This window comes from Lactuca saligna, chromosome 9 (assembly GCF_052625555.1).
Source record: "Lactuca saligna cultivar CGN05327 chromosome 9, ASM5262555v1, whole genome shotgun sequence".
Lineage (NCBI taxonomy): Eukaryota > Viridiplantae > Streptophyta > Magnoliopsida > Asterales > Asteraceae > Lactuca > Lactuca saligna.
The window spans coordinates 7795746-7822535 of NC_136425.1; the positions used below are offsets into that span (position 1 = coordinate 7795746).

Genomic DNA, 26790 nt, shown 5'->3' on the forward strand with positions numbered 1-26790 from the left:
GTTTGGCAAAGATGAAAGACGACTAAACCACTGAAATGTTTTTTTAGAATATAGAGCTACCTTATATGCTCAGAAACTAGTGTTTGTTTTGCCAATTTAGGCCTGCATGTGGCATGAAATAAGGCGAAAAGAGTTTCTTATTTTAAGACTTACGTATTATGGATAATGACTTAAAATGATAATTTACTTTTCGATTTGTACACTTTTAGTTGCTATTTTTTCGTCCACATTTACTCTTTCAAATTGTTAAATTGTACGCATTCAATCATTATGATCAGCTACTCTAAATAAGCTGCAAAAATGTAACATCCCAAAAATATAGTCAAAAAATTTCGTTTTTAAAATCATTAATTAATCCAGAATTACTAAAAATCATTATTCGAAACATAAACCATAATATCTCAAATGTCAAAACAGTGTACCATATCAATCACATGTCAAATAAATCATAGTAAAATATCTCAGGCTAAATCAATGGTGTATGTCATGCAGTCATCCTGAGCTCCTCCCCATGCTACTGGTAGTTGTCACACCCTTGAACCAAGGATGGCGGAAACGTCCGGGGATGGAGGATTTCATATGTAGTATCAAAGAACGAGAATAATAGTTCTCAAAGTAAATACAATCATTATAAATATAATTGAAAAAGTTACATCGTAGTATATGTTCACATATTTCAAAAACAATTACATTATGATGACAAAATGAAATGTTTGACGTCTGAGCGTCCCATCCTCAAAAGTTGTTGTTTATCTGGTTCACTGATTTCCTGAGAATACAAGTAGTTTCGAAAAAGTGTCAACAATTTAGTTGGTGAGTTCATAAGTTTTTGTATACGGTGTTTGAAATTCTTTCCTTGTAAAAGTAAATGTTTGTTCCAGAAAAATCCAATATTTCCCTTTTAAAATTTATTGTAGTCTTAAAAGTCAAGACCGAAATGTACAAGTATTTTTCATACTTAAAGTAATTTATGCAAGTTTAAATCGACATAAACTCGTTTAATTGAAAGTAAAACCCGATATTTTGTAATGTACCCATTTTTATATAAACCTAGTACTTTGTATTCGTACCCCATTTATATGAAGATTCGGTACTTTGTAATGTACCCTTTTTATATAAACCCGGTACTTTGCAATTTATCCATCCCACATCGATGGTGGGAGTAAACAAGAGAATGTTTCCTCTTCTATAAATAGGAAATGTTTTGAAATGTTTCAAAGGGACCAAACCATGAGAAATTCCTCATGCCTACCTTTGTAGGATTTTGAAGGTATTATTTGGTGAGATTGTCTATATTGGCAAGTCTCCAGTTAACTTTTAGAATTCCAAAAATGATTTTGAACCGAATTTTTTCAGGTTTAAACCGTGTTTCGGTTAGAAAAAAATTTATGAAAACCTTTTGTAATGAGTTCGAAATGTAAAGGAAACATAAACCATACCTATTATAGTTTATCATAATTGTTTGTAATGTATATGAAACATAAACTATACCAATTGTAGTTTATCATAATTATTTGTAATGTATATGAAACATAAACTATATCTATTGTAGTTTATCATAATTGTTTGTAATGTATATGAAATATGAACTATACTTATTATAGTTTATCAAAATGTTTGTAACGTATAGTAAACATTTTCTATGTAAGTAGAATGTATAGCCAAATATGATTATTTTTATTATGCTTCATCTTGTATTGTTTGTAACGATAAAGGCCTCTTACAATTTAGTAAACCATTTTTCTGTTATATAAGTGTAGCTCAATAGAAAATCACATATAATATATGAAATTATCAAAGATTAACACTTTGCTCAACATGTTACAAAATGTTATGAAAGTTGTCAGCAATTAACTTGTTTTTAACATTTCCGCACTGTTTTAGGAAAATCACAGAAAAATCATACGAAGTCGAAAACTGAATTCGTAAACTTTGAGAGCTTTTGGACTTAATCATCTCATGAAGAGCATGTATTAACATTTTGTAGTAATAACATCATGCATGAACGTAAAGATCAAAGCTTTACGTGATTACTGAGCCTTGAGATGATAGATCTAGTGATTGGAGTGATTGATCTGGCTGAAATCGCCTGAATGAACATTGGGTCTGAATGAACTCGACGAGTCGATGAGCCGACTCGACGAGTTGGTTAGGGTTTGTCTCGAAGAAATGAGTCATGCGATAACTCGACGAGTTGAGTCGGACCTTCATGAGACTTCTGTGAAAACAGGTGGACTCGACGAGTCATTGGGAGTACTCGGCGAGTCAGGTCAATTTGGGACTGTTGACTCGATTTTAGCTGCTGTTGACTTAGGGTTTGACCAATAAGAGTAATGGAGACCATGGAGGGGTAAGTTGGTCTTTTTCCCATTCCAAGAGTTAGAGAGAGATGAGGGTCAACCTATAGTGAATTTGTGTATGGGCAGAGTATTGATTAGAGATAATTATTCTATGTGTTAGGCGGAGATTGGTTGGAGATTCCGTGTATGAGGTCATGCTAGCCAGCTTGCGAGGTGAGTATTCTCACTATATTTTACATAGAGTGGTAATTAGAGTTGTGTGACATAGTACTTTATATGCTATTTGTATGATGTTATACACTGTATTATTCTGTGTGATTTATGTTGTGTATGATTTAGAGTTTACAGAGTTAGGGTCGGAAGGTCCACAGAGTTAGGGCCAGAGGGTCCACAAAGTTTTGGGACTGGAGGGTCCCACGGAGACACATTGACCAAAGGGTCATACAGGGTTATAGCATCGAGTGGCTAATATGTGTTGTATATGGTATTTTGGGGAACTCACTAAGCTTCGTGCTTACCGTGTTATGTGTTATGTGTTTCAGGTTCTATTCATGATCGTGGGAAAGTCGGCGGCTCGATTGTACACACACACACACACACAAGAAAAAAGAGTCACGAATGGGGATCCTGGATTTTGATAATGTTTTGAAAACTTTGTTGACTATTAAATGGTTTTTATTTAAAATGACATGCGTTTTAAGAAATTAAAAGTGAAAAATTATTTTGAAAATTTACGGTGTTACATACACGCAGCGTACCACCAGGTACACCTAGCTTACTCAAACCGATCCCACTTTTCCTCAATAAGTGTTTTTCCATTAAGTTATCACGTCTAAAGCTCAGATCTAGTCTCAAATGACATTGTAAATCATATATTTTCCAACTTTATGACTTTACATGGCTAGAAAGTACCCAAAGTCAAAATCCTAACTTATTATACAACTCCAAGCTTCACATCACTTGCATGGGTGAAAGGAAAGAATCAAGATGACATTTTTATGACTCAAATCACCCAAAAATGTCTAAAAGGACAACTCATTTGATCTAGAATAAACCATACTCATGAATACCAAGATTATGGGACGAAAAAACTCATAAAACCTAAAACTACCTAGATCTAACAAATAAATCATTAAGGTTCAAGCTTTATACATTCTGGATTTAAGAAAAGCAATGTAGGCTCTGGATCCATAAGCTTGAGCTTCAACAAGCAACAAGCTTGGACTTCTCTCTCTTCCAAAATGCACCCAAAACACATAAAAAGGCTAAATATTTGCTCTAGGGGCTAGGGTTTCTAGTTGAAGGCTCAAGAGGGTGGAGGTTGATGTTAGGAAGTACCCCAAGGGGTTAGAGTCCTTAAATAAGGCTCAAAACCATGAAAATAGGTTTTTACACAACGGCGGTACCCTCAGCATAACATAAGTTACACCCAATGTAACACCCTAAAAACACGTCCCCTTCAGCCTAGTATGCCAAACGTGCTACCTAGTGTACAACCAACGTACTTCCAAACTCCTTTTTCCAGATTAACTTCAAGCAACCATAACCTCTTCGTTTCAACTCCGTTTTTGATGATCTTTACATCCACGTAAAGGTATCGACGAGCTTTACAATTCTATCTTGATACTTATGACTCAAAACATCTCGAGCTAAAATGTTTAAATCACTTATCTAACATCATACACCTCCAATAGAGTCTAAACTTCATTCCATTAGATCCTAAGGCCTCCATTTGATCCATTTATTGTCTACATTCCTGAAATAAGAACTTCTGGAAATATAATGTTACAAATCATATTATTTGTTTATGATAATGCTATAATTTGATTTTTAAAGCTTAATGTTATAGTTTGCTGACATCTGTTCCCACTAGGAAGCATAATGATTCTACAAATAATTCAACATTAAAGGTAATATATTGAAGTTTAATCATATTATTAGTTCGATTTTGAAGTGTTTTTCAAATGGGAACAATACAAAAGGTATTGTAAAGAAGATTAATATAGAAGTAGCTCAATCACTTTTAACACATGCTTTTCAGGTAAAATTTGTGGCATTCTTGATAGCAATTCAAGTTGATTTTTCAAAGTATTACTCTAAAGTTAAAGGATAGGAAAAAAGGATATATCTAATGTCAGGTAGCACTTCTACAATTCCATGTAACTCCAAATCAGTCAACCAGAGTTTATGATATGAAAGTCATCATAATGATAGTTTTATGTGCTTTCTTTTTCGGTTTATTCTTATAGGCATAATTGATTTATGTTAAATGTTATATTACTTATTTTCTAAACTAGACATTATTTAATTATATTTTGAATTGTTTTTGTTTGTTTTGGACATGGAAAAACTAGTATTAATTCTACAGTACAGGATAACATGATTTATTCAATCTATCATGAAATTCAGGGAAGAAATTCATTTATTATTAAGTTTCATTTTTTTAATTTTTGTTTGTTACTTTATATTTAGCATGTATTTGGCTCCACATTTAGATGGATTTGACATTTATTTAGATATTTAATTCAAAAAATTTAAAAATATTGATAAAAAAAACTATGGAAATTCTATTATTTTTTATGTGAGACAATTTAATTATTCTATATTTTATGTTATACATAAAAATTATGTAGATATAAGTATCCTAAATTATAAAATCTATGGAGTATTTATGAGTGTAAAATGTGCCACAAAATAGTTTCTGTATTATGACAAATAATTAAGTATCTCTAAAGTCATAAAATGTGTAATTAAAAGCCACATGAATTCTTAAATTGAAGAGTAAATTACACGAATAGTCCCTATGGTTTATTGTAATTTGCGCGTTTGGTCCCTAACTTATTTTTTTAACTCGGAAGGTCTTTACTGTTTGTTTTTGTTACACGCTTGGTCCCTGTCTTACCTAAAAAAACTATTTTACCCTTGATTTTTTGATTTATTTAAATAAGCACACCCCCAATCCCACCCCCTCACCTTACCGTACCTATCTCATCATTTTTTTCTATTTAAATAATAGTCTTTTTACGTAAGATAGGGATCAAACGTGTAACAAAAATAAATAGTATGGATAGGGATCAAACGTGTAACAAAAATAAATAGTATGGACCAAACGCGTAACAAAAACAAACAGTAGGGACCTTCCGAGTTAAAAAAATTAGTTAGAGACCAAACGTGCAAATTACTCCAAACCATAGGGACCATTCGTGTAATTTACTCTAAATTGAATGAACATTCAATGACATAAAATATGTGCCATAAAAAACTTTTTTTCTATTGTGACAAATAAAAAAGTGTCACTAAAAACTTAAAAAACTGAACCGACAAAAATTAAAAATAAAAAGTGTCACTAAAAGCTTAATAAACTGAAGCGACAAAAACTAAAAGTGCTACTAAAGAGTTTTAGTGGAAGCGTTTCTAGTGACACTTATAATATGTGCTACGGATTCTCCGAGAAGCTTTTAGTCGTATTTTTTTGGGTTTTTAGTGATATTTTTTTTGTGTGACACTAAATAATAAATTTTTGTACTGCAAGATCGGAATCTTTATGCTTATTATTATGGTCATTTTAGTAGATAAGGTAAAATATTCTTCCTTTTTAATTTGCTTATATTTTTATTTATAAAAGTATAAAGAGAAATACGACTGGGAACTATTGGGGTGGTTCGTGGAAGGCGCAGTTGGTTGGATCCATTATTATATGTGAAAACCATTTTCTGCGAATGGGTGCCGGTATATGGATTTTGAAAGAGGCCTTAGCATGACATCTAAAAGTCAACCAACTTGCATGTCAACTTCATCCAATTTAGATCAGTTAACCACATTTGAACGTACTGTACGTAATATTGTATTTCTTATGATTCTTTTAATTTTTCTACTGACCACTTTTTCATTAATTACGTGCGATACATTGTTAATTACAATAGAATGATGAATTATACTTTTAATGGTTATATTTGGTTAACAGCTCAAATTAAGGTTCAAATGACACGACTCCTGATATGATAACAAGGTCAAACTTCAAACATTTACGAATCATTATATTTTTCAAGACATGATAATTTTAAAAGTTTTATATAAACATATAATATGAAAATTTTAACATAAATCCACCTGTGTCATGCAAAAAAAAAACAAAAAACAAAAACTCACGTTATAATACGATAATACGTACCTTGACACGTTATTTACACATCATGTTAACAAGTTTGATTTGGATGTCTCGCGTCACGGCATGCTCTATATAACTTATGGTAAAAATTCATAGGCTACTATTAAGTATTAACATATATTGCACTTTGGTGGATACCTAAACTAGCTATTTGACCCGATAGCTTTTTAACTAAAATTAAATTTTAGATTTAAAATCTTTTACAATTTACACGCTTTTCCCACTAGTACTATAAGTAGTCAACCACAAATTCACAAACATTCAATAAAACCCTTATTGACCATACCCTGTTTGTTTAACTCGTAATTAACTTACTCATTAAAATTTAGATAGTAAACTCTCTCTCTCTCTCTCTCTGTCTCTCTCTCTCTCTCTCTCTCTCTCTCTCTCTCTCTCTCTCTCTCTCTCTCTCTATATATATATATATATATATATATATATATATATATATATATATATATATATACACACACACTAGAATCCAAACTACTGGTAATCAGTATAAATATAAAATGAGTAAAATGAGAGTGAGAGACAAGAGAAAGTGACAACTTGCATGTATCTTGAATAAAAGTGGTCAACTCTGCTGCTGTCAAATTCGGTTTATACTCATCACCTCGAACCATCGTCATTCTCCTCACGTGCCTTCGTTCACAGTTTCACACCATCAACTAAATTACAAAAAAAACGTGTGTGTGTATATATATATATATATATATATATATATATATATATATATATATATATATATATATATATATATCACACACATACAGAGAGCAAGTTGTAGTCAAGTTGGCTGGCTTATAGTTCTTGGCTGCGCCTGGACCCTCACACCACTTTGTTTGTTTCGTCTTTGTCCGTTATGCTTCAGCCATCAATAATTTCCTATTTAAAGTCTCCATTCTTTACTTGTTTCATATAGCCGTTTCTCAAGCGTCAAGGAATTCGATCAACCAATACCAAACTTGATCTTACAACTATGGTTAGAGCTCCCTGCTGCGAAAAGATGGGTTTGAAGAAAGGCCCTTGGACTCATCAAGAAGATCGAATCCTCATCGACTATATTAACCTCCATGGCCACCCAAATTGGCGCGCTCTTCCCAAGCTCGCCGGTAATATATTAATTTACCAACACCTAAATGAGTTCAATTCACAGTCACTGAAGTACTAATTTGATATTACTAGAACTAACATTTTTTCGTGTAAATCTTGTTAGGTTTATTGAGGTGTGGGAAAAGTTGCAGGCTAAGATGGACTAATTATTTACGACCCGATATTAAAAGGGGTAACTTTAGTAGAGAAGAAGAAGAAACCATCATACAGTTACATACGGCTATGGGAAATAGGTATGTGTTGTGTGCATGTTTATGACTCCATCGATCGTTCTATATGTTCCGAGTAACTTCTTTTTACTGATCTCGTGATCTGATCATATGAATTGCAGATGGTCAGCGATTGCTGCAAGATTACCGGGTCGCACAGATAACGAGATTAAGAATGTCTGGCACACGTACTTAAAGAAGAGATTGAACCCTAACACTAACCCTACTGTAACCAGTTCTAAGTTTAAACAGGAAGTGGAAATATCTAAAGAAGATGAAGAAGATGGTGCTGGATCCTCGCCATTAGAGACGAATTCGAGCAGTCAAACGAGTTATAATCAAATCGATTCGCCTCAGCCTTCAAGTACTGAAATTTCTTCGGTGACTACAAGTACAAATGATAACTCGTGCATGGAGGACATGGTATTGGATCAGAGCTTAACGGATATGGATGAAGAGTTTTGGTCGGAGATTTTTTCAGCAGGTAACTCCGACGAGTTTCCGGCGGTCCATGAAAACATTGGTCAACTTCAAAGTGGATGTGGTTTTGAGTCAAATTTGCACGATGACATGGACTTTTGGTACAACGTGTTCACAAGAGGAGAAGAGTTGCCACAAATATAAATATAAAAGAAAAGATTGACATAATGTTTACTTTTTCTTATTTTCATTTTCTTTTTGTAGTTTAGTACATTTTTTTTTAATTTAAAAATAGTCTAACTAGTATATTTGTATTTTTGGTGCCAAGCAACCATTATACTTGTTAAAATACAAAATAACATTAATATAGTCCAAATGTATTTAAATACACTATTGTGAATTACTATTATGATAATCATGCTTGACCTTTCAATGCGGCATACGACTCTAGTAAAATATATAAAAAAAATGGTATTATTTAAAATTTATACAAAAGGTTTAATAAGGTTGGTTATGGCAAGACTAGTTATTAGATGGTGCATGGTAGCTTAAACCAATTTTTATTGTCAGAAATGTTTAGAGATTTTTAAATTGCACAACGTAGAACTAGTTTTCAAATTATGATGGTTATGTTCAAAATCAGCTAAAAGTTGATTTTGTCAAACAAAGCTTTTCCTTTAAGTCTAGTATTTTTTAAGAAAATAAAAACATTAAGTTTCTAAAAGCTCTCAAAAATTTGTTATCGAACACGCCTTTAATTAGTCACGAGCTCTATACTTTAACACACAATAACAATCCATGCACAACGATTAAAAACTATAAAGACTTAAAGTCCAAAAATTAAACTTGTTGTAAAGGGATAATATAATCATTAGCCTAACAAATTGTTTGATTTTTGTTTAAAAAGGTACTTCGTGAATTTTTTTTTAATGTAATGTAAGTGTTTAAACTACAAAAAACAATATAAAATCGTAATTATGAAGGTGTAAATCGGTTGTACTATTGGTTTGTTATGCATCAATGTTGGTACTTTGCTCATCTAAACCGAACCATATGACACAGACGAGGAGTCCATGTAGGTTTTTTTATTTAAAAATAATTATCATCATCATCATCATATGTATTCCAGTTGAACATTCTAACCCGATCTCTTCTTTGATGAACATTGTGGCACTACCAAATTTCTAAAAATAATTCAAGTGTATATCCTTATGGGCATGGGAATTATGGAAAACCATAATCACAAACTATTTCGGAACATGTGAAGGGAGGCATATGTCCGATAGAAAAAATATGAGAACACGATTTATTAAAGTAATTAACTTTGTGGTTTATTCACATAAGAGTAATTGTTTTTTTTTTTTTTTGTACATTTAGGTAATAAACATATTGAAAGTATTCACATATGAAAATTATGACCTGTTGTAGCAGGTCACATTTGGCTACAGCTGGTCATAATGATCATATGTGAACACTTTCAACAAATTCGTTACCTAGATGTGTACAAAAAAAATAGTGTAACGCCCTGTTCTAGAATATTCATTTATGGATTTCGGAGGCCAAGGCCATGGGAGTTTTAGTCATTTATGAAATATAGAGGTATTATTCTAGAAGCTTATGGGCTCGGGCGTGTTGTTAGAAGCGTAGGGCTTCTCACCACCTTTCCGTGGATATAAAGTTCATCATAAACGGATTTAGAATGAAGGAGTTATGACACTTTGAAGATTTGCCAATAATGTCCCTTATGGAAAAAAGTTCACATGGAAGGCCATGCATGCATGTTTGGAACACGCGTGGATACGCTCAACGTAATGGGGCAATTTGGTCGCAGATGTTCAAGGCGTACGCCCAACGTACATGGAGGTATGCCAAGCGTACGCTAAAAGTCATAAAACCCTAATTTTGGGTTAAGTATTATATAAAGGACATGTTGGCTTCAACCCTAGCCCCATTTTCAGCCTCCCCAACCTCAGAAGAAACCCTAGAATGTCCTTACCCTCATTTTGTGAGACCTTGACCTTGGAGAACCCATTTTTGGTGGTTTAAAGCTTGGAAGAGAAAATAAGAAGGTTGGCAAGGAGGAACCTTGGAAACTAGAGCTTGTAGATCTAGGATAAGTGCTTCATTTCAGACCTCTTCAAGGTAAAAAGTTTTGAGCTTGACGATTAATCTCTTAGATCTCCTTTAGTTCAAGTTTATGGACTTTTTTGTCCCAAGATTGGGTCTTTGAGACTTAAGCACGTTTCTAAGACCAGGGTTGCCTCCCTTAGAGTCATATAAGTCCCATAAGCAGTAAAGTTCCAACCTTTATGGTCCTATTAAGTCCATGCATGAGATCAAGTCCCCTTTATGGAAGTAGAAGATTATTTTGGGAGTTTGAGTGGGTTTGGGCCATACAAAGTCACCAAGTCAGTTACTTTATGGCTTAAGACATGGAATAAGGTTTGGATCTGAGTTTGTAGCTTCTGAATCGAGGTATTAGGCACTTAATAGAAAGTTGGCTTAACAGGGTATTACGTTGAGCGTACGTGCAGGTACGCCCAACGTATGTGTTATCAAGCCTGTATGCTAAGTGTACATTAGAGTACGCCCCGCGTAATCTGTCTGTGTTGGGTTTTGTGCTTTGGGCCATGCTTTGGGTTTTTGGACTAGTGGGCCATCAGGAGTTAGTAAATATGGGCTAAGTATAGTTGTTGGGCTTAGGGTAAGGCCCAATAAAGGATTGGGGACCAATATAGCAAATTGGGCCATAAACGGGCCTCTAGTGGACCATTGATGGACTTAGAAAGAATTAAAGGGTTAGGGCCATGTTTGACCCACACCATAACAAGGGTAAAATAGTCATTTTACCCATAGAAGGATCCTTATTTCTGATTTAGTGTCTTAATTGATCATGATAGCCGGAGAACAGTTGGAACAGCAGTTAGGGATTTTTACTCAGGCATTTAGCAGTTAATTCTTCGAGGTGAGTTTCCTTCCAGTAGAAACGGGTCTACGGCCACAATGTCGGGCCGTTTAGTTAGCAGTAGTTTCGAGCTTTGGTCCGATGCAGTAGTTTAGTATGCTTGATGTCTTTGTGATTCATGCATGTTTATGTGTTAGTTAATCCGGACTGCGGTCTGAGGCAGTATGCCGTATATGTGCTTATGTTATATGCTATGATTATGTTATGTTATGCCCAATTAGTCTGGACTTTGGTCCGATGCAGTTTTCGGACTTTGATCTGATGCAGGGGGCAAGGCCCTAGTTAGTTCGGACTTTGGTCCAATGCAGTTTTCGGACTTCGGTCCGATGCAGTTTCCAGACTTCAGTTCGTTACAGGTGGCAAGGCCCCAGTTAGTCTGGGCCTCGATCCGATGTAGGGGCAAGGCCCCAATTAGTCCGGACTTCGGTCCAATACAGGGGGCAAGGCCCTATTTAGTCCGGACCTCGGTTCGATGCAATGGGCAAGGCCTAGTATGTGCTTTATATGTTATTGTATGGTATGTGGTAGTTTAGGGGAACTCACTAAGCTTCGTTCTTACAGTTTGTAGTTTTTGTTTCAGGTACTTCCGGTAGCAGAGGGAAGAGCTCGGGATGATCACATGGCATCCACCATAGTTTGTCAGTCTGGGATGTTTTACTATGATAATAAGAACATGTTTGAATTAATACTTTGATTTTATGTTAGGAATTATGTTATGGATTGACAATCGTGGTTTAAGTAATGTTTTTCAAAAGAAATTTTTAGTCATGATTTTTGGATCGTTACAAATAGCTACCTAAACATGAACAAAACAAAAGTAAGATTAAATTACACAAATAGTCCCTGTGGTTTGGGGAATTTATATGTTTGGTCTCTAACTTTTTTTTTTAACTCGGATGGTCCCTACTGTGTATTTTTATTGCGCGTTTGATCATTGTCTTATCTAAAAAGACTATTGTGCCTTATTAATTTATTTTTTTAATTAATTTTCTTATTTATGTATTTATTTTTATATATATTTAAAAAATTAATAGAACCCACATATATGTATATCCTCACCGTAAACCTGAAACCACATTTGAGAAATTTAATCTGGGTCCCACCGGTCACCATCCTATCTCTCATCATCATTAACTTCTATTTTCCTTCCATCTTTAGTGACATCGACTTCTTCACCATCCTTCTTTTTTTGGTCATTCAATTATAGCGAACCAACACCATAACCCGCTGTCTCTTCATCTTTAGTGGGATGTGGTGTTGATTTGTCGGAGTTGAAGGACCCGAAAAGAAGAGGTGGTGAAAACATCGATGTCAATAAAGATGAAAAAGAAATAGAAGTTGAGTAAGATGAGAGATAACATGGTGAAGAGATACAAATATGTGAGGCTTATTAATTTTTTTTTTAAATATATAAAAAAATAAATACATAAATCAGAAAATTAATTAAAATAAATAAATTACTAAGGGTACAATAGTCTTTTTAGGTAAGACAGTGACCGAACGCGCAACAAAAATAAACACTAGGGATCATCTAAGTTGAAAGAAAAAATTAAGGAGCAAACACATATATTCCCCCAAACCACAAGCACCATTCGTGTAATTTACCCTTATATTTTGTTTTGTTAATATGTGGCTAACTATTTTTTTGTACATATTTAAATAAAGAACTTGTTGAAAGTTTTTACATATGACAATTATGACATGTTGTAGTCGGATGTAACATGCTACACCATATTATAATTGTTACATGTTAACACTTCCTACAAGTTTTTTTATCTAGATATATAAAAAAATAGTTATTTACATATGAACAAACTGAAAAATTAATTACATTAATAAGTAATATTCCCAAAAAAAACATTGACATTTGCTCTAGAACTTTAACGCACGAATAGTTTTAATAAGAAAAGATATTAAAAACAACGATATAATATAAGAAAAGAAAATAAGAGGTTATGACTTTTGTATGAAGCTTTATTTTTTTCAATTTATACTTACTGGAAAATGGAGAGTTTTTTTTCACATGAAAAATATATATACAGTTTGCATTTGCACACTGTAGACTTATGCAGTAGAAGTCTAGAAGGAATGAACCAAATGTCTATATAGTATAAAAATAATTGTTTCTTTTTTAATGTTACAAACTACTAAAATAAACCGATTTTTTAAACTTGAAAAGTTATTTAATATTGAAATTTAAATAATGTTATTTTTATAATTCCAAAAGGTCCGATCAAATTTCAAATTCTTTTTCAATTTCTATTCATTTAAGAGATTTAATATTAAAACCACACATACCCTTTGTGGAAACTCATTTTTTGAATTTAATTAATATGTATGTCTAAATTAATTTGTATTTTAATGACCATATAACAATTAGTTGTTTTAAGCAGTGAGTTATTATATTTATATATATATATATATATATATATATATATATATATATATATATATATATATATAATGAATTAATGGATATATTTGATATTTATTTAGTTCGTTATAGTTAAAATGGAAAAATATTATAAAGAAATGCATTATTAATGTTTGGAAATGTTTCAAAAAAAACATCCGGAAAAAAAAGAGGCATTTGAATAACACAAAAAAGACATTTGTATAATTGTTTTTTAGGTTATAAGATATGAAAAGATATTAGAAGACTCTAATCTATATCTGTACTAGAAAGATGACGCGTTAACCTTTTTAGATCTACAGTTTTCTAAAAAACAAACAATTTGCGAAAGTCAATGTCTGTCCACGGTTTGCGTGATGCAAAAAAAAACAAACTGTCACCTTAGTATTGCAAGATATTACAATTACGATTACTTTTAAATGTCATAAAATAGTTAGTTTTGAACGGAATTACATATTTGGCTAGAAACGGCTTGGCTCTCCGCTTGAGTGGTTTGCTTATTAATAATAATAATAATAATAATAATAATAATAATAATAATAATAATAATAATAACCTTGAGTTTTATTTTTGTCTAAAATCATTGGTTTAACAATATTTATTATATTGAGAATCTCTTTAAGTCGTTCTTTATGGTAAAGAAGAGTGGACAAGTGGATAAATTTACTTAAGGTTTGGTGATTAGTCAAAGTTGGTGAACTGATATGATAAAGAAACAAAGTGAGGTCGATAAAGTAATATTATAATGGCAAAAACAATGTTTAGTGTTGATTGTTGAATCCGGCCGACTATATAACTTTTTAAAGTTTCAGTTTGGACCCAATAGTTTTTTTAATCACTAATGGTCATGTTTTTAAAATGGAGTTAATTTTTTTAAATCATAAATTAAAGTGATAGCTGAAGTACAAAAAGACTTGTAAGATTAATATAATATGTCGTCAATTAGTATATGATATTTTGTTTCGGTTGGTGCATGTTTAATTTGTTTTCTGATGATCACATCATCACAATATGTGTTGGTTGTTTTAAACATTAATAAATGACTAATGTCATTAAAAAAATCGAGTTTGTTTTAATATTTGTTGCTTCAAAGAAAAATCAGTAATACTTAATTATCAATTTTTTTTTTCTTGTTTTCAAGAAAAAAACTACAAATTTTAAACACAAGAATTTACAAAGAGATTACTAATATAAAAAAAATAAGTTGTAGATCAAGTTGGTCCGATCGTGTCCGGACTAAAAGAAGGTTAGCCAGACCAGGTCAAGCCAGGCATAAAAAAAACTGGCCCAAATCATTAAGTACAGAAACAATCCGATGACTCGTTAACGACACATTCATCGTGGAGAAGAAACCTGCCACCACTAATGAAACTAAACCCACACCACATATGATACTATCCCGTAAGATATGATACTATCCCGTAAGATATCCCGTAGAGAAGTCAATGCACAAGCATAATCAAAATCCACACCACATATGATACTATCCCGTAAGATATGTTATTGCAACACTCATGATTGAGCCCTTAAGTAAACAAAAGCAAATGAGGTAGCATCTAGAACCACCAAACCTAACATACCACATGTGGGCATAACAGGAGAAATACATGTTTTATTTTACAAAATCATAACATAAAAGAGTTTTATTGTACATAATCAGAAAACAAAATGTTTTTTTTGTACAAAAAATAACATAATGGTTTTCTCGAGCATTGAAGTTTAATATGTTGGGTTTTTCTAATGTAAAAAATGTTACGTAACCGACTATCAAAGGTTTTCTGGTAACGAAGCATTAGTTTAGGCATGATCGACAAATAAATTCGTTTTATTTTACACAAAAATAATATAATGGTTTTTTCGAGCATTGGTGGATAAAAGATTGAGTTTTTCTAGGATTTTCCTTAATTTGAAAATGTAAATTTCCTTAATTTAATATATATATATATATATATATATATATATATATATATATATATATATATATATATATATATATATATATAGAAGTAAATCAAGTTAAAAATTAATTTATAAGAATACCGAACAATTAGAATGTATTATATAATATAAAATGGCGTATAGTGAGTTTGGGTACCTAAGCTTATATACCCTTACGGGTATAGTAACTTTTCCCATATATATATATATATATATATATATATATATATATATATATATATATATATATATATATATATATATATATATATACACACACACACACACGTACACACACACACACACACACATGGAAGAATCAAACCCAAATATAAAAAACAAGCCGTACAATTTTAAAAATGCGTCGATCTATAAGATTTGTGTGCGGTTTTTGAAAAAAATAATACATCACACTCATTCCCCGCGTTTAAGACTTTTAGACCGATGGAAGTGGATGCGGTTGAGATCGCACCTTATGTGTCACGTCGGCTGGAACACCGAACCTAGACTGCGGTTTGGGTGCCGCTAGGGCCACACTATGGTTTTACACGGGAGCGCTTGGAGGACGAATGTCATTGGTTGCCTTCTTTACCGTTGGGAACGGTTAAATTTTTAAAAATTAATTTTTTTACTAACACTATAAATACACAATCATTTTAATCAAAATAACTCATAAAACTTCATATTTTACCATATTTTTTCTTTTAAAAACCTTTCAAAAATGTCATCTTCCAAAAAACTTACCAACCAAAAAACTCCCACAAGAAACACTACAACCCCACCACCTTCATTGGCTCAACCGATTTATTTGCCACCTTTTTAACACTATGACATAATGATTCCCTACTATCTACAACGTATCTCACAACCACCACGACCTATACAACCACTTCCACAAACACAAACACAGCCTGACACGGCTTTTAATCCTTTTGATTTTGTTTCTCAATTGGAATTTTTTCCACAAACACCCATTTCCGATTCCGAACCCGAATTTGTTCAAGAAACTCAACCCGCTTGACCACAAAATAAAAGAAAAGAGAAGGCAGATGCTAAACCATCAGAATCCTATGAAGTTTTATTATTGGCACAATCATGGATTGATGTTTTAGAAGATCCGATGACAGGAGTAGACCAAAAACATGATCGGTTTTGGATGCGCTTTAGAGCTTGGTTCCAAAAATGAATGAACGTAGAACCATATCGTACTAAGCATCAAGTCTACTCAACATGGGAAAAGATGAACAAAGAAATCATGTTGTTTAACAATTTATATAACATCGTCAAACGACAATTGAAAAGCAGCGAGAGTGACGATGTGATTTTGAAGAAATCGTTTAACATTTACAACAAAGAGCAAAAGAAGCCTTTCAATATTTTGAAGTTTAGAATCTACTCATAGACAACAAAAAATGGCAAAATAAAAAAACAATCGAGGAGTACATCCATAGTGGCTCAAAACGGTCAAGAACTTCCAAATTCGATCAAACTACATCGGATGTTCGTGTTCATTTCGACCTCAACGATGATGAGCCTATTGAAGTTTCACCACCCTCCCTACCGATGGGAAGGGACAAATGGCAAAGTGTCGAAGCGTAATGACTTGAAAGAAATAAGCGAAAATGTGCGAGACATAAAAAATAGAATGTATAAATTTTTACAACTTGCTTCAGATAGAGAGGTCGGAAACAAAACGACAACGACATGAGAGTGCTAACGATGGACATATCGAATATGACTGATGATGAACTTCAAGTTGTTTTGGCGATAAAGGAGGACATTAAAAAACATTCCACTAATCGTTTTTAATTTCTAATTTGTTTTTTTTTTTTTAATTTTCAATCGTTTGATGTGTGTGTTTTTAAGTTATAGGTTTAATATTTCTAGTTTGGTTTTCTAAATTTTTATGTTTTTCTAAAGTTATGCAATGTAATTGTAATTTTATTTTTAATTAATGAAATACTATCTTTTTTTAAAAAGAATAAAGTTTTTATTTATAATTTTTTTTTTAAATTTGACCCTACTATGACACCACACTTTTATGGTAAAAAATAAATTAACGCCTACTTGACAATACTGTTTAATGAGAAAGAATCACAACACTCCTCAAGCCTTATTACAATATAGAAAGTATGACAACACTTCTTGAGCCTTAATACAATGATAATAATTTTCTATCTCACTATATTTTCATTATTTTGAGGACTTATCATGTATATTCTGAAATAGCAAAATATTCGTGATATATTGTCCGATCAAACCATTTTGACTCACATTCTCCGATTTTGGTCTAAGCTTTGAGTCGATGACACTTTGATGGAAGCAAATGGTAGAAGAAAAAGGCCACAATTGCAATTTACGAGATAGTTATAGTTAAAGAAAAACAAATAAAACAAAAAACAAAATAAAAAAGTAGAATTTAAAATGAACTAATTACAAGCTCGGTTGGCGTCGTAGAACCGTTGGGCTTGAACCGCCGCGGCCTCGTCGGAGACTATACCCTGAATCACGGCGGTTTTCACCTCCCAAGCGCTATACGGGTACCCTTTCCTGGTGTAGGAGTTGATCAACGCCGCCGTCGATTCCTTCACAAGCCTAGCATACACGTTTTCTCCGTCGTCATTCCTCGACGTCGCCTCCAACAGCGTCAGATCGTATCGGTAGCGCTCGTAAGCTCTAGATCCGAAAACCTTTGAAACCGACGATCCCTGTGGTATCATCCTCGGCCACGCCTCTCGCCGGCTGCTCCAATACCTGCAAATTTCCTCCCCATTACGAAGTATTCATACCGGTACTTCCGATTTTGTTCCTTTTGTGTTAGTGAGTTAAACCAGACAATGCAACATACGCGTCCGATTCAACTCGTTTTCATATACTCCCAAGTTATTTTTCATAAATAGCATGAGACTCCTTGATTTAACTTGAAACGAGTTGAGATTCAAAATACTAGCATCGAAGCTTAAAATTTCATGAGTTTCATTACTTTCTTAATCTCAAATTATATACGTTTAAGATTCAAGTTACAAGTTGCATCATCTTCGACGAGTTTCTGTATTCTCCTAATTTCAAAAGACATTAGACTGAGATTCAAGCTACAATTAGCATCGATACTTGAAAATTTCATGATTTCTAACTGTATTCATCTTACTGAAAAAAAATAAAAAATAAAAAAAATAAAAACAAACTTGTACTCATTTGGAGAGAGAGGGAGAGCATACTGTGGAGTGCATCTTCCTCTAGTTCTGGTGTAGACGAAGCCTGGCCGAGCAACCGATTGAGTTACGATTGGAGCAAGAAACAACATAAGAACAACAGCAGGAAGAAGAAGTGAAGTGGGTATTGAAGGATGTTTCTTCATCTTCTTTGAAAAAGTGCAGGATGTGGTTTGATGAAGCGAAGCTAACAAAAGATTAACTTGATTTGCAGAGCAAGTGAGATTTGGGATCTGACATTGGCGACTTGTTTGGGCAAAGAAGGGAATGTGGTCTCATCCTTCTACCCTCGTGACTTGTGCTTACTGAATTGCCTTTCTCGAAACGCTTGTCTCTATCTTCAAAAATAGATCCTCTCTATCTATATCTCTCTCAGTACTATTTAGCCTTTCTGTTTTGGACAAACTTACCCTTATATATCCGTTTTGTAAATTTTGTTATCGCCTCTAGTCCACACTCCACACTTGCCACTTGCCACTTGCCAAACCACATGTCTATAGTTTGTTTAAAACAAAAATCACATTTTTTTGTTATTTTTGCACTATTGTTCACACATCATTTAATAATATTAACGAAATTCCATCGTAAAAGTGAAATCTTTCAAATCCTGGAAAGACGCTGAAATTCGAATTTAATATAAATACTTATTATATAAAACTACAATAAAGTCCCTACATATTGGCCTCATAATCGATTTAATCCCTATATATTTTTTTTATTCAATTAAGTCCCAAATACCGGTAATCGTATTCAATTTAATCCTTTGACTCGGTCAACAGGTCATCCAACTTTCAAAAATTACATTTTTGGCACAGATTTCAAAATTTATTACAAATTTGATCCAAAATTTACACTTTTTGCCCGGATTTTAATTTTTTTTTACAAATTTGGTCCAAACTTTACCTTTTTTCCCAAATTTTAGAATTTTATTATGAATTCATCCTAATTTTAGTTTTTTTGCAACTTTTTTTTTCAAAAAACTGTTTCTAATATGTTTTTTCTTTATAAAATCATATTTATACCAAAAAAAATGTATTTTCACATAAAAATCTTATATTTTCTATATAAAACTTTTTTTAAAAAGTTTTTTGTATATGAAATATCTAGTTATAAAAATATGTATTTATTTAGTATATAAATATATATAAATTTGTTTTTATAAAAAAATGTACACACACCTATCACCTTATATATATATATATATATATATATATATATATATATATATATATATATATATATATATATATATATATATATGCACACAAATAGGTGTGTATCTATATTTTTTGTATTAAATCGTGTTTGTATATGAAATATTTAGTTATAAAAAAACTTTCTTCAAAAAGTTTTTTGTATATGAAATATTTAGTTATAAAAATAAGTATTTATTAAGTATATAAATATATAGAAATCCGTTTTTATGAAAAAAAAATGTATACAAACACCTATTTTATCTATTTTTTTTATAAAATCGTTTTTGTTTATATTTTTTTTATAAAAACATGTTTGAATATTTTTTTTATATAATACGTTTTTGTATACATTTTATAAAATGTATACAAACACGATTTTATAAAATATATACAAACACGTATTATATAAAAACTTATTTAAACACGTTTTTATAAAATGTATACGAACACGTATTATATAAAAAATTATTCAAACACGTTTTTATAAAAAAAATATAAACAAACACGATTTTATAAAAAAATATAGATACACACCTATTTGTGTGCATATATATATATATATATATATATATATATATATATATATATATATATATATATATATATATATATATAAAGGTGATAGGTGTGTATACATTTTTTTATAAAAACAAATTTATATATATTTATATACTAAATAAATACATATTTTTATAAATAGATATTTCATATACAAAAAACTTTTTAAAAAAAGTTTTATATAGAAAATATAAGATTTTTATGTGAAAATACATTTTTTTGGTATAAATATGATTTTATAAAGAAAAAACATATTAGAAACAATTTTTTGAAAAAAAAAGTTGCAAAAAAACTAAAATTAGGATGAATTCATAATAAAATTCTAAAATTTGGGCAAAAAAGGTAAAGTTTGGACCAAATTTGTAAAAAAAAATTAAAATCCGGGCCAAAAGTGTAAATTTTGGACCAAATTTGTAATAAATTTTGAAATCTGGGCCAAAAATGTAATTTTTGAAAGTTGGATGACCTGTTGACCGGGTCAAAGGATTAAATTGAATACGATTACCGGTATTTGGGACTTAATTGCATAAAAAAAATATATAGGGATTAAATCGATTATGAGACTAATATGTAGGGACTTTATTGTACTTTTCCCTAAAACCTTCATCACTCCCTTGAAATTAAAGTTGTCTAACGTTATAATTTTTGAGTCATGAGTACGGAATACGGAATGTAAACATGAACTTATGTGTTGGTTTACTTTTATTAACCACCTGATATCAGTCCATGGCGACCTTTTGCTACTTGGATTTAAAAAAATAATATGATTGTTTTCCATTCAAACAAAGTAGCCATTCTTGATTGGTGTTGATTTGTGGGTCCTACCCATTAGCATTAGTATTTATTTTTCATAAATAAAATGATCTTATATGGTATAAGCACCAACACGAATAAATCAAATTTTAAATTTAATAAATACAAAATCGATCTCCAAAGTTAAAAGGCAATAATTCAAGAAAGCATAAAACATAATAAACTATAATATATGATTAAAATACATTTTGGTATATACTTTGCTATTATATTGAAATTAATAGCAGTATTGCAAATATGCCCAAGTATTTTGGTGATTTAGCGAGGACAAAACCCCATTTTTACAAAAGGTATCAAAATAGCCCCATGTTTACAAAGGAACTAGGGAACAAAACAGGGTGAGCAAGAACGTTGTTAGTACCGAACATATACTAATAATGGTCCCGAACCAAATTATATATCATTAACCGGGTAGGTATTTGGTTCCTCAAATGTCTAATTTTTTTAGTTATTGGTGTTATCTGGTATGGTACTCTCGTGGTCATGGTACAATTCGATACAAGGTACAATTGAATACCGGTATCAAATTTTATCTTTATATTATTATGTTTAATCAATTTTCAATATTTATAACTCTTTTATATGAACTCAGATTAAGTTCATTTTTTTTTTCTCTATCTTGGCTACATGTTAGGTTCAAGAATCGACTTATTTGAATAAATATAACTCGAAATATATAGCCCTGAACATGAATACTTGAAAATGTTTCAAACTTGGTCATCTTTTATTTCTAGTTCCTGCAAAATTTTTTACTCAACTTTGAATACCTATCATATAAAGTTGGATTAGATGGATTCTTCTTCCAAAATCTTTTTTTTTTTTTTTTTATAATTTTTTTTCTTGGTTATATGTTAGGCTAATGAATCAACTTGTTTGAATAAATACAGCTCTAGTTATATATCCTTAAATACAACTCTAGTTATATAACCTTAAACATGGATAATTGAAAATCAAATATTTCCAGACTTTATCATTTTATTATTTTCTATTTTCTTACATGGATATAATTTTTCCTTACTTTTAACATTCATAACTCTCTCATATAATATAAACTCAGATTATACTGATTTTTCCTTTTGTGTTATATTCTCTGTTTTGGATACATGTTAGGCTAAAGAATAAACTGATTTGCATAAGTTTAGCCTAAGTTACAAAGCTTATAATATGGTACTTGAAAAACTTAAAATTTTCAAACTTGGTAGTTTTTTTTTACGAAAATTTTCTCTCAACTTTGAATACTCATCATTCTTTCATATAAACTAAGATTTTACCGATCCCATTTGCTATGTGTTCTTTGTTGTCTTAATTTCATCTCAGAGTCGAGAATTTATTTTTATGTTTTGTTGTAAGGCAGACTTTTATAGTGCCTTAGTTGTTTGCATCCAAAATATCGGTAAAGTACATGTAACGGTACCTATTCATTCGGTAGTCGGCTCCGGCAAAATTCATTTTTTGCTTTTGGTACTGTCGATACTAAAATTCTCTTTCCTATTTTGGATATGTTTTTACATGATAATATTTCAAAAAAAGTAAAAATTTTGAAATATCAGTAAATACAAAAAAAATGTTCAAATATATTTTATATGACATGTATTCTGTAAATTGAATACTTAGTGTAGATCCGCATTTGATATTTTCGTAATATACGGTAAAATACTAAAATGAGAGAATTCATCTTGTAGCTGTTAAAACAAGATTTTTCTTATGTTTCTCATAGAAAATTATTCGCTAAATATTAAAACTAGTTGGGAAACATATATATATATATATATATATATATATATATATATATATATATATATATATATATATATATATATATATATATTGCATTAGTTAATTTAAAAAAATAAATAAATATAAAAGTCTAAGAACTTTAAATTTATTAAAATATAAAAAAGATAATAAATTATCATAATAAAAATATTTTTTTATCTTTTAAATTTAAAGAAATAAAAAAAAAACCAATGAGCTTTGATTTTAAGAATTTTTAAATTAAAATGTTAGTTTATTAAAGATTAATATTCATTTATTATTATATTTATAATTGCAATTATTATATTAAAATATTATATAAAATTTAAAAAGCAGAAAAACTTTTATAAAATCTCAGAATTTTTAAATTAAAATGTTAGTTTATTAAAGATTGATATTTATTTATTACTACATTTATAATTGTAATTATTATATTAAAATGTTATATGAAATTTTAAAAAACAGAAAAACTTTTATAAAATGAATATAAAATGAAATGTGAAAAAAATTAATTTAAAATAACCATGACGTTTAGCAAATTAAATAATTTAAAAAAAAATACATTTACCAAATTAAATTTAACAAACTAAATAAAAATGTTACAAATAATTATATAAAAAAAAAAAAAAAAAAAAAAAAAAAAAACTTTATTAGAATAGAAGATAAGATTTTATGAATTGAATGATTTTAAAGAACAGCTTGTACTGGGAAATAAACTCAACTCGATAACCGTAGGTGACATGATCATCTATTCAATACCATAAAAAAAAACTCTTTATTATTATTTTTCTTACATCGATGGATGGAATTTAAGTCCTTAAAAACTATAAACCACCTTACATCTCTCCTTATTCCATATCGAAGAAACCCTAAAAAAACATACAAACGGCCGCACTCTTCTACACCAAGAGCTTAAGCAGCAATAGACCTCCCGGAAGACCTCGACCTCGGGCTGAACATCACCGTCTCCTTCCTGTTAAACTTCAAGCTCCATGCTTGTTCCGCCGTCATCTGGTATGCGTTTGCAATCACATTCACTGGCATAGCCCTTAGAGCAGAAGTATGACCAGCCAAGGTGTTGATCATGGCGTTGTCATTGGTCCTGAAAGCTATCCATTGGCACCCTTGTTCGCCTGCCTTTTGCACCACCGCAAAGTTCTGTGGCACCACCACTAGCTGCCCTTCCTGGATCTGGTCGTCGAACACTGTTTGTCCCTCGTGGTTCACTATCTGCATCCCCATGTCTCCCTTTGTCACGTAGATTATACTGTGTGCATTCATCAACCAGTGTGGCGACACTATAGCATTCTATATACATCACAAACAAGATCAATGATATATAAGATATATATGATTTGATGATTATAAGTAGTTAACTAATTAATTATATTTTATACACTAACCCTGCGAAGCACTCCCCTTTCGGCACTGAGTTGAAGCATTTGGAGGATGGGGAGTTTGAAACTGTTGAGATTGTTGCACCATCCAGCTTGTGGGTTATAGAAATCTGCACGTGAAGGATCGTCGATGTTGTGTGTCATCTTAGCGGAGCAAATGGTCTCTTCGAAACCATTTGCGGCACCTCCACGCCCTCTTTCTTCTTGTTGCTCACTCTTCATTGGTGGCCTGATAACTTGAAGACCTCTTTCCACCTTCACAATGTGACCCCTGGTGTCATCTTTGCTTTGAAGTTTCTCAGCTGTCTCTTGCTCGACATTGAATACCTCTGCAAGCATTTCAAGATCGAAGCCACGGAAAATGTTGCCGGAACCCTCCTCCTGTGACTGTCCTTTCTGACTCCTCCCCCATGATTTTCCACCTTTTTTTTGTTGTTGTTGTTGTTGTTGTCCTCCTTGTTGTGGGTTTCCAGCAAGGAAGAATCTCTGCATGAACCATGTTTAATATATGGGTGTAGGGGTTTAAAAAAATGGAAGAGTTTTAGGGTTTTTTAAGATATACATACTCTGTGGAACTGGTCAAGCTGGTTTGCTGAGTTAGTGGAGTCAAGCAAAGCAACAGCAATAACTTCCTCTTGTCCGTCGTTGTACATCCAGTGAGCAGCTCCGGCGGGGAAAACCACCACATCACCTTGCTGGAAATGGCGGATCTTCTGGTGGCGATCTTGGAACGATCCACTTCCCTCCTGAAGTTGTTGCGATGACTGGAATGTCTCCGGACACCCAGGTAACATAGTTCCTTGATAACCCCTCCCTAGAACAAACAAAAAACAAATTAAACCCACATAATTAAGTACAAATAAAAAATTAGAAATTTAATTAAACCGATCGAGTTAATTACCTTGTAGAATGTAGACCATGAGGGGAGTGTTTACGTAAGAAGGTAAAAGAAGTCCTTGTGGTTGGATATGGTGGCGGATGACCTCCACTCCGGCACACAGGAACTGCTGGTTGCTGGAATCAAAGAAGTCAGTCCACCCAGCTTCAGCTTGAACTCGTTCATTGGGTTGAAGAGCATTGATTCTTTGAATCTGGCACTGGTTTTGCTGCTGCTGCTGCTGGAAAGGGCGTAAAGCAAGGCAGCCATGGAAGACTAAAAGGAAGCTTAGAGAAAGAGAGAGGATTGAAATGTTAGCCATGGTAGTGTAGTAGACTGCAGTGGATGGTGGTGGAGTGGTAGGATGGAAATGGAATTTAAAGAAGAGGAGAGTGGATGAGAGATGGACACATATGGAGGTGGTCGTAGAAAGATTTAGCCAAGTTGCGGCATGCATGATGACTTGGAAGGTCTCATTGCTTGACACATAATTAAGAAGAGGTGTTGTAGATGCTGGTTTTGGTAACAATGACAGATAAACTAGCGGCCAGATGTCTTTATTTGGAGTTTTTTTTTTTTTTTTTTTTTTTTACCAAAGTATAGTATTTTGAATAAATATTTACCAAAGTCTTTTGAAATTTATTTACATGATAATAATGTTCTTTATTAAAAAGGAAATAAAAGAAATGGTCCCGTTTTCTCGTAATGCCATCTTTCCCACCATCAAAATTTGTGCTCGTCATGACTATTGATTTATCTTAGCGATGTGATTCCAAGATAACATGATATTTGTTCAATTCTATCTAAGTTGGTATTTGAAAGTGTTAATAAGCTCTAACACTTCTCATTCACCACATTAATTAATCAAAACAAGCTCTTTGATTAACCCTAACCTTACTAACCTAATCTAAACAAGCTCTTACAATTAGATTAAAACATTGCATTAAGATATATGTGAATGTTCCCAACAATACCCAATACTCCTCACAAGCTCCGGAGTGTAAAAGTGTGTGAAAAGATTTACACTAACTTCATTCAATGAGAATCAATTTAATGCTTGTTACTTAGTCCAATTCACAAAACAATTACGGGTTTTGCAAAATGAATAACTTGAATGACCTAACCCTAATTCAAATGGTCAATAAGAATCACAATTAAAATCAAACATTCAATTGAAGCAAAATTAATTTCACTAGATAGAAATTAAAAGCAAACATCAAGTCATATAATTGAAATCACAACCAAGAAATCAAAACATGAAGTTGGAGAAACTAGGGTTCTAACCACACATAGCTAGAACAAAATCACAAGTTGTAAAGATGGAAATGATGTGCATTTACAACTTACAAATAAGAGAAATAATGTTCCAAATGCTAAACGATCAAATCCTTGCAAAAACCTTTGAAATCCCCTCACCAAAAGTCATTTGATATGTAACACCCATAAAAATTAA

General features: G+C 31.8%; 3 protein-coding genes across 3 annotated transcripts; 1 reads left to right on the top strand and 2 right to left on the bottom strand.

The window, feature by feature from the left end:
* Positions 1-7246: 7246 nt before the first annotated feature.
* LOC145014879 (transcription factor MYB14-like) lies at positions 7247-8601 on the top strand. Its single transcript, XM_078973320.1, has 3 exons — positions 7247-7583; positions 7688-7817; positions 7916-8601. The coding sequence occupies exons 1-3, from the start codon at positions 7451-7453 to the stop codon at positions 8415-8417; spliced, it is 765 nt and encodes a 254-aa protein (XP_078829446.1). The 5' UTR covers positions 7247-7450; the 3' UTR covers positions 8418-8601.
* A 9258-nt stretch (positions 8602-17859) lies between these two features.
* LOC145014096 (pollen Ole e I family allergen protein) lies at positions 17860-19034 on the bottom strand. The gene is made up of 2 exons (XM_078972470.1): positions 18748-19034; positions 17860-18283 (listed from the first exon to the last, which is right to left on the bottom strand). The coding sequence occupies exons 1-2, from the start codon at positions 18885-18887 to the stop codon at positions 17959-17961; spliced, it is 465 nt and encodes a 154-aa protein (XP_078828596.1). The 5' UTR covers positions 18888-19034; the 3' UTR covers positions 17860-17958.
* A 4868-nt stretch (positions 19035-23902) lies between these two features.
* On the bottom strand, positions 23903-25659 carry LOC145018102 (11S globulin seed storage protein 1-like). The gene is made up of 4 exons (XM_078976022.1): positions 25362-25659; positions 25027-25274; positions 24467-24946; positions 23903-24371 (listed from the first exon to the last, which is right to left on the bottom strand). The coding sequence occupies exons 1-4, from the start codon at positions 25657-25659 to the stop codon at positions 23976-23978; spliced, it is 1422 nt and encodes a 473-aa protein (XP_078832148.1). The 3' UTR covers positions 23903-23975.
* Between the last annotated feature and the right edge of the window lie 1131 nt (positions 25660-26790).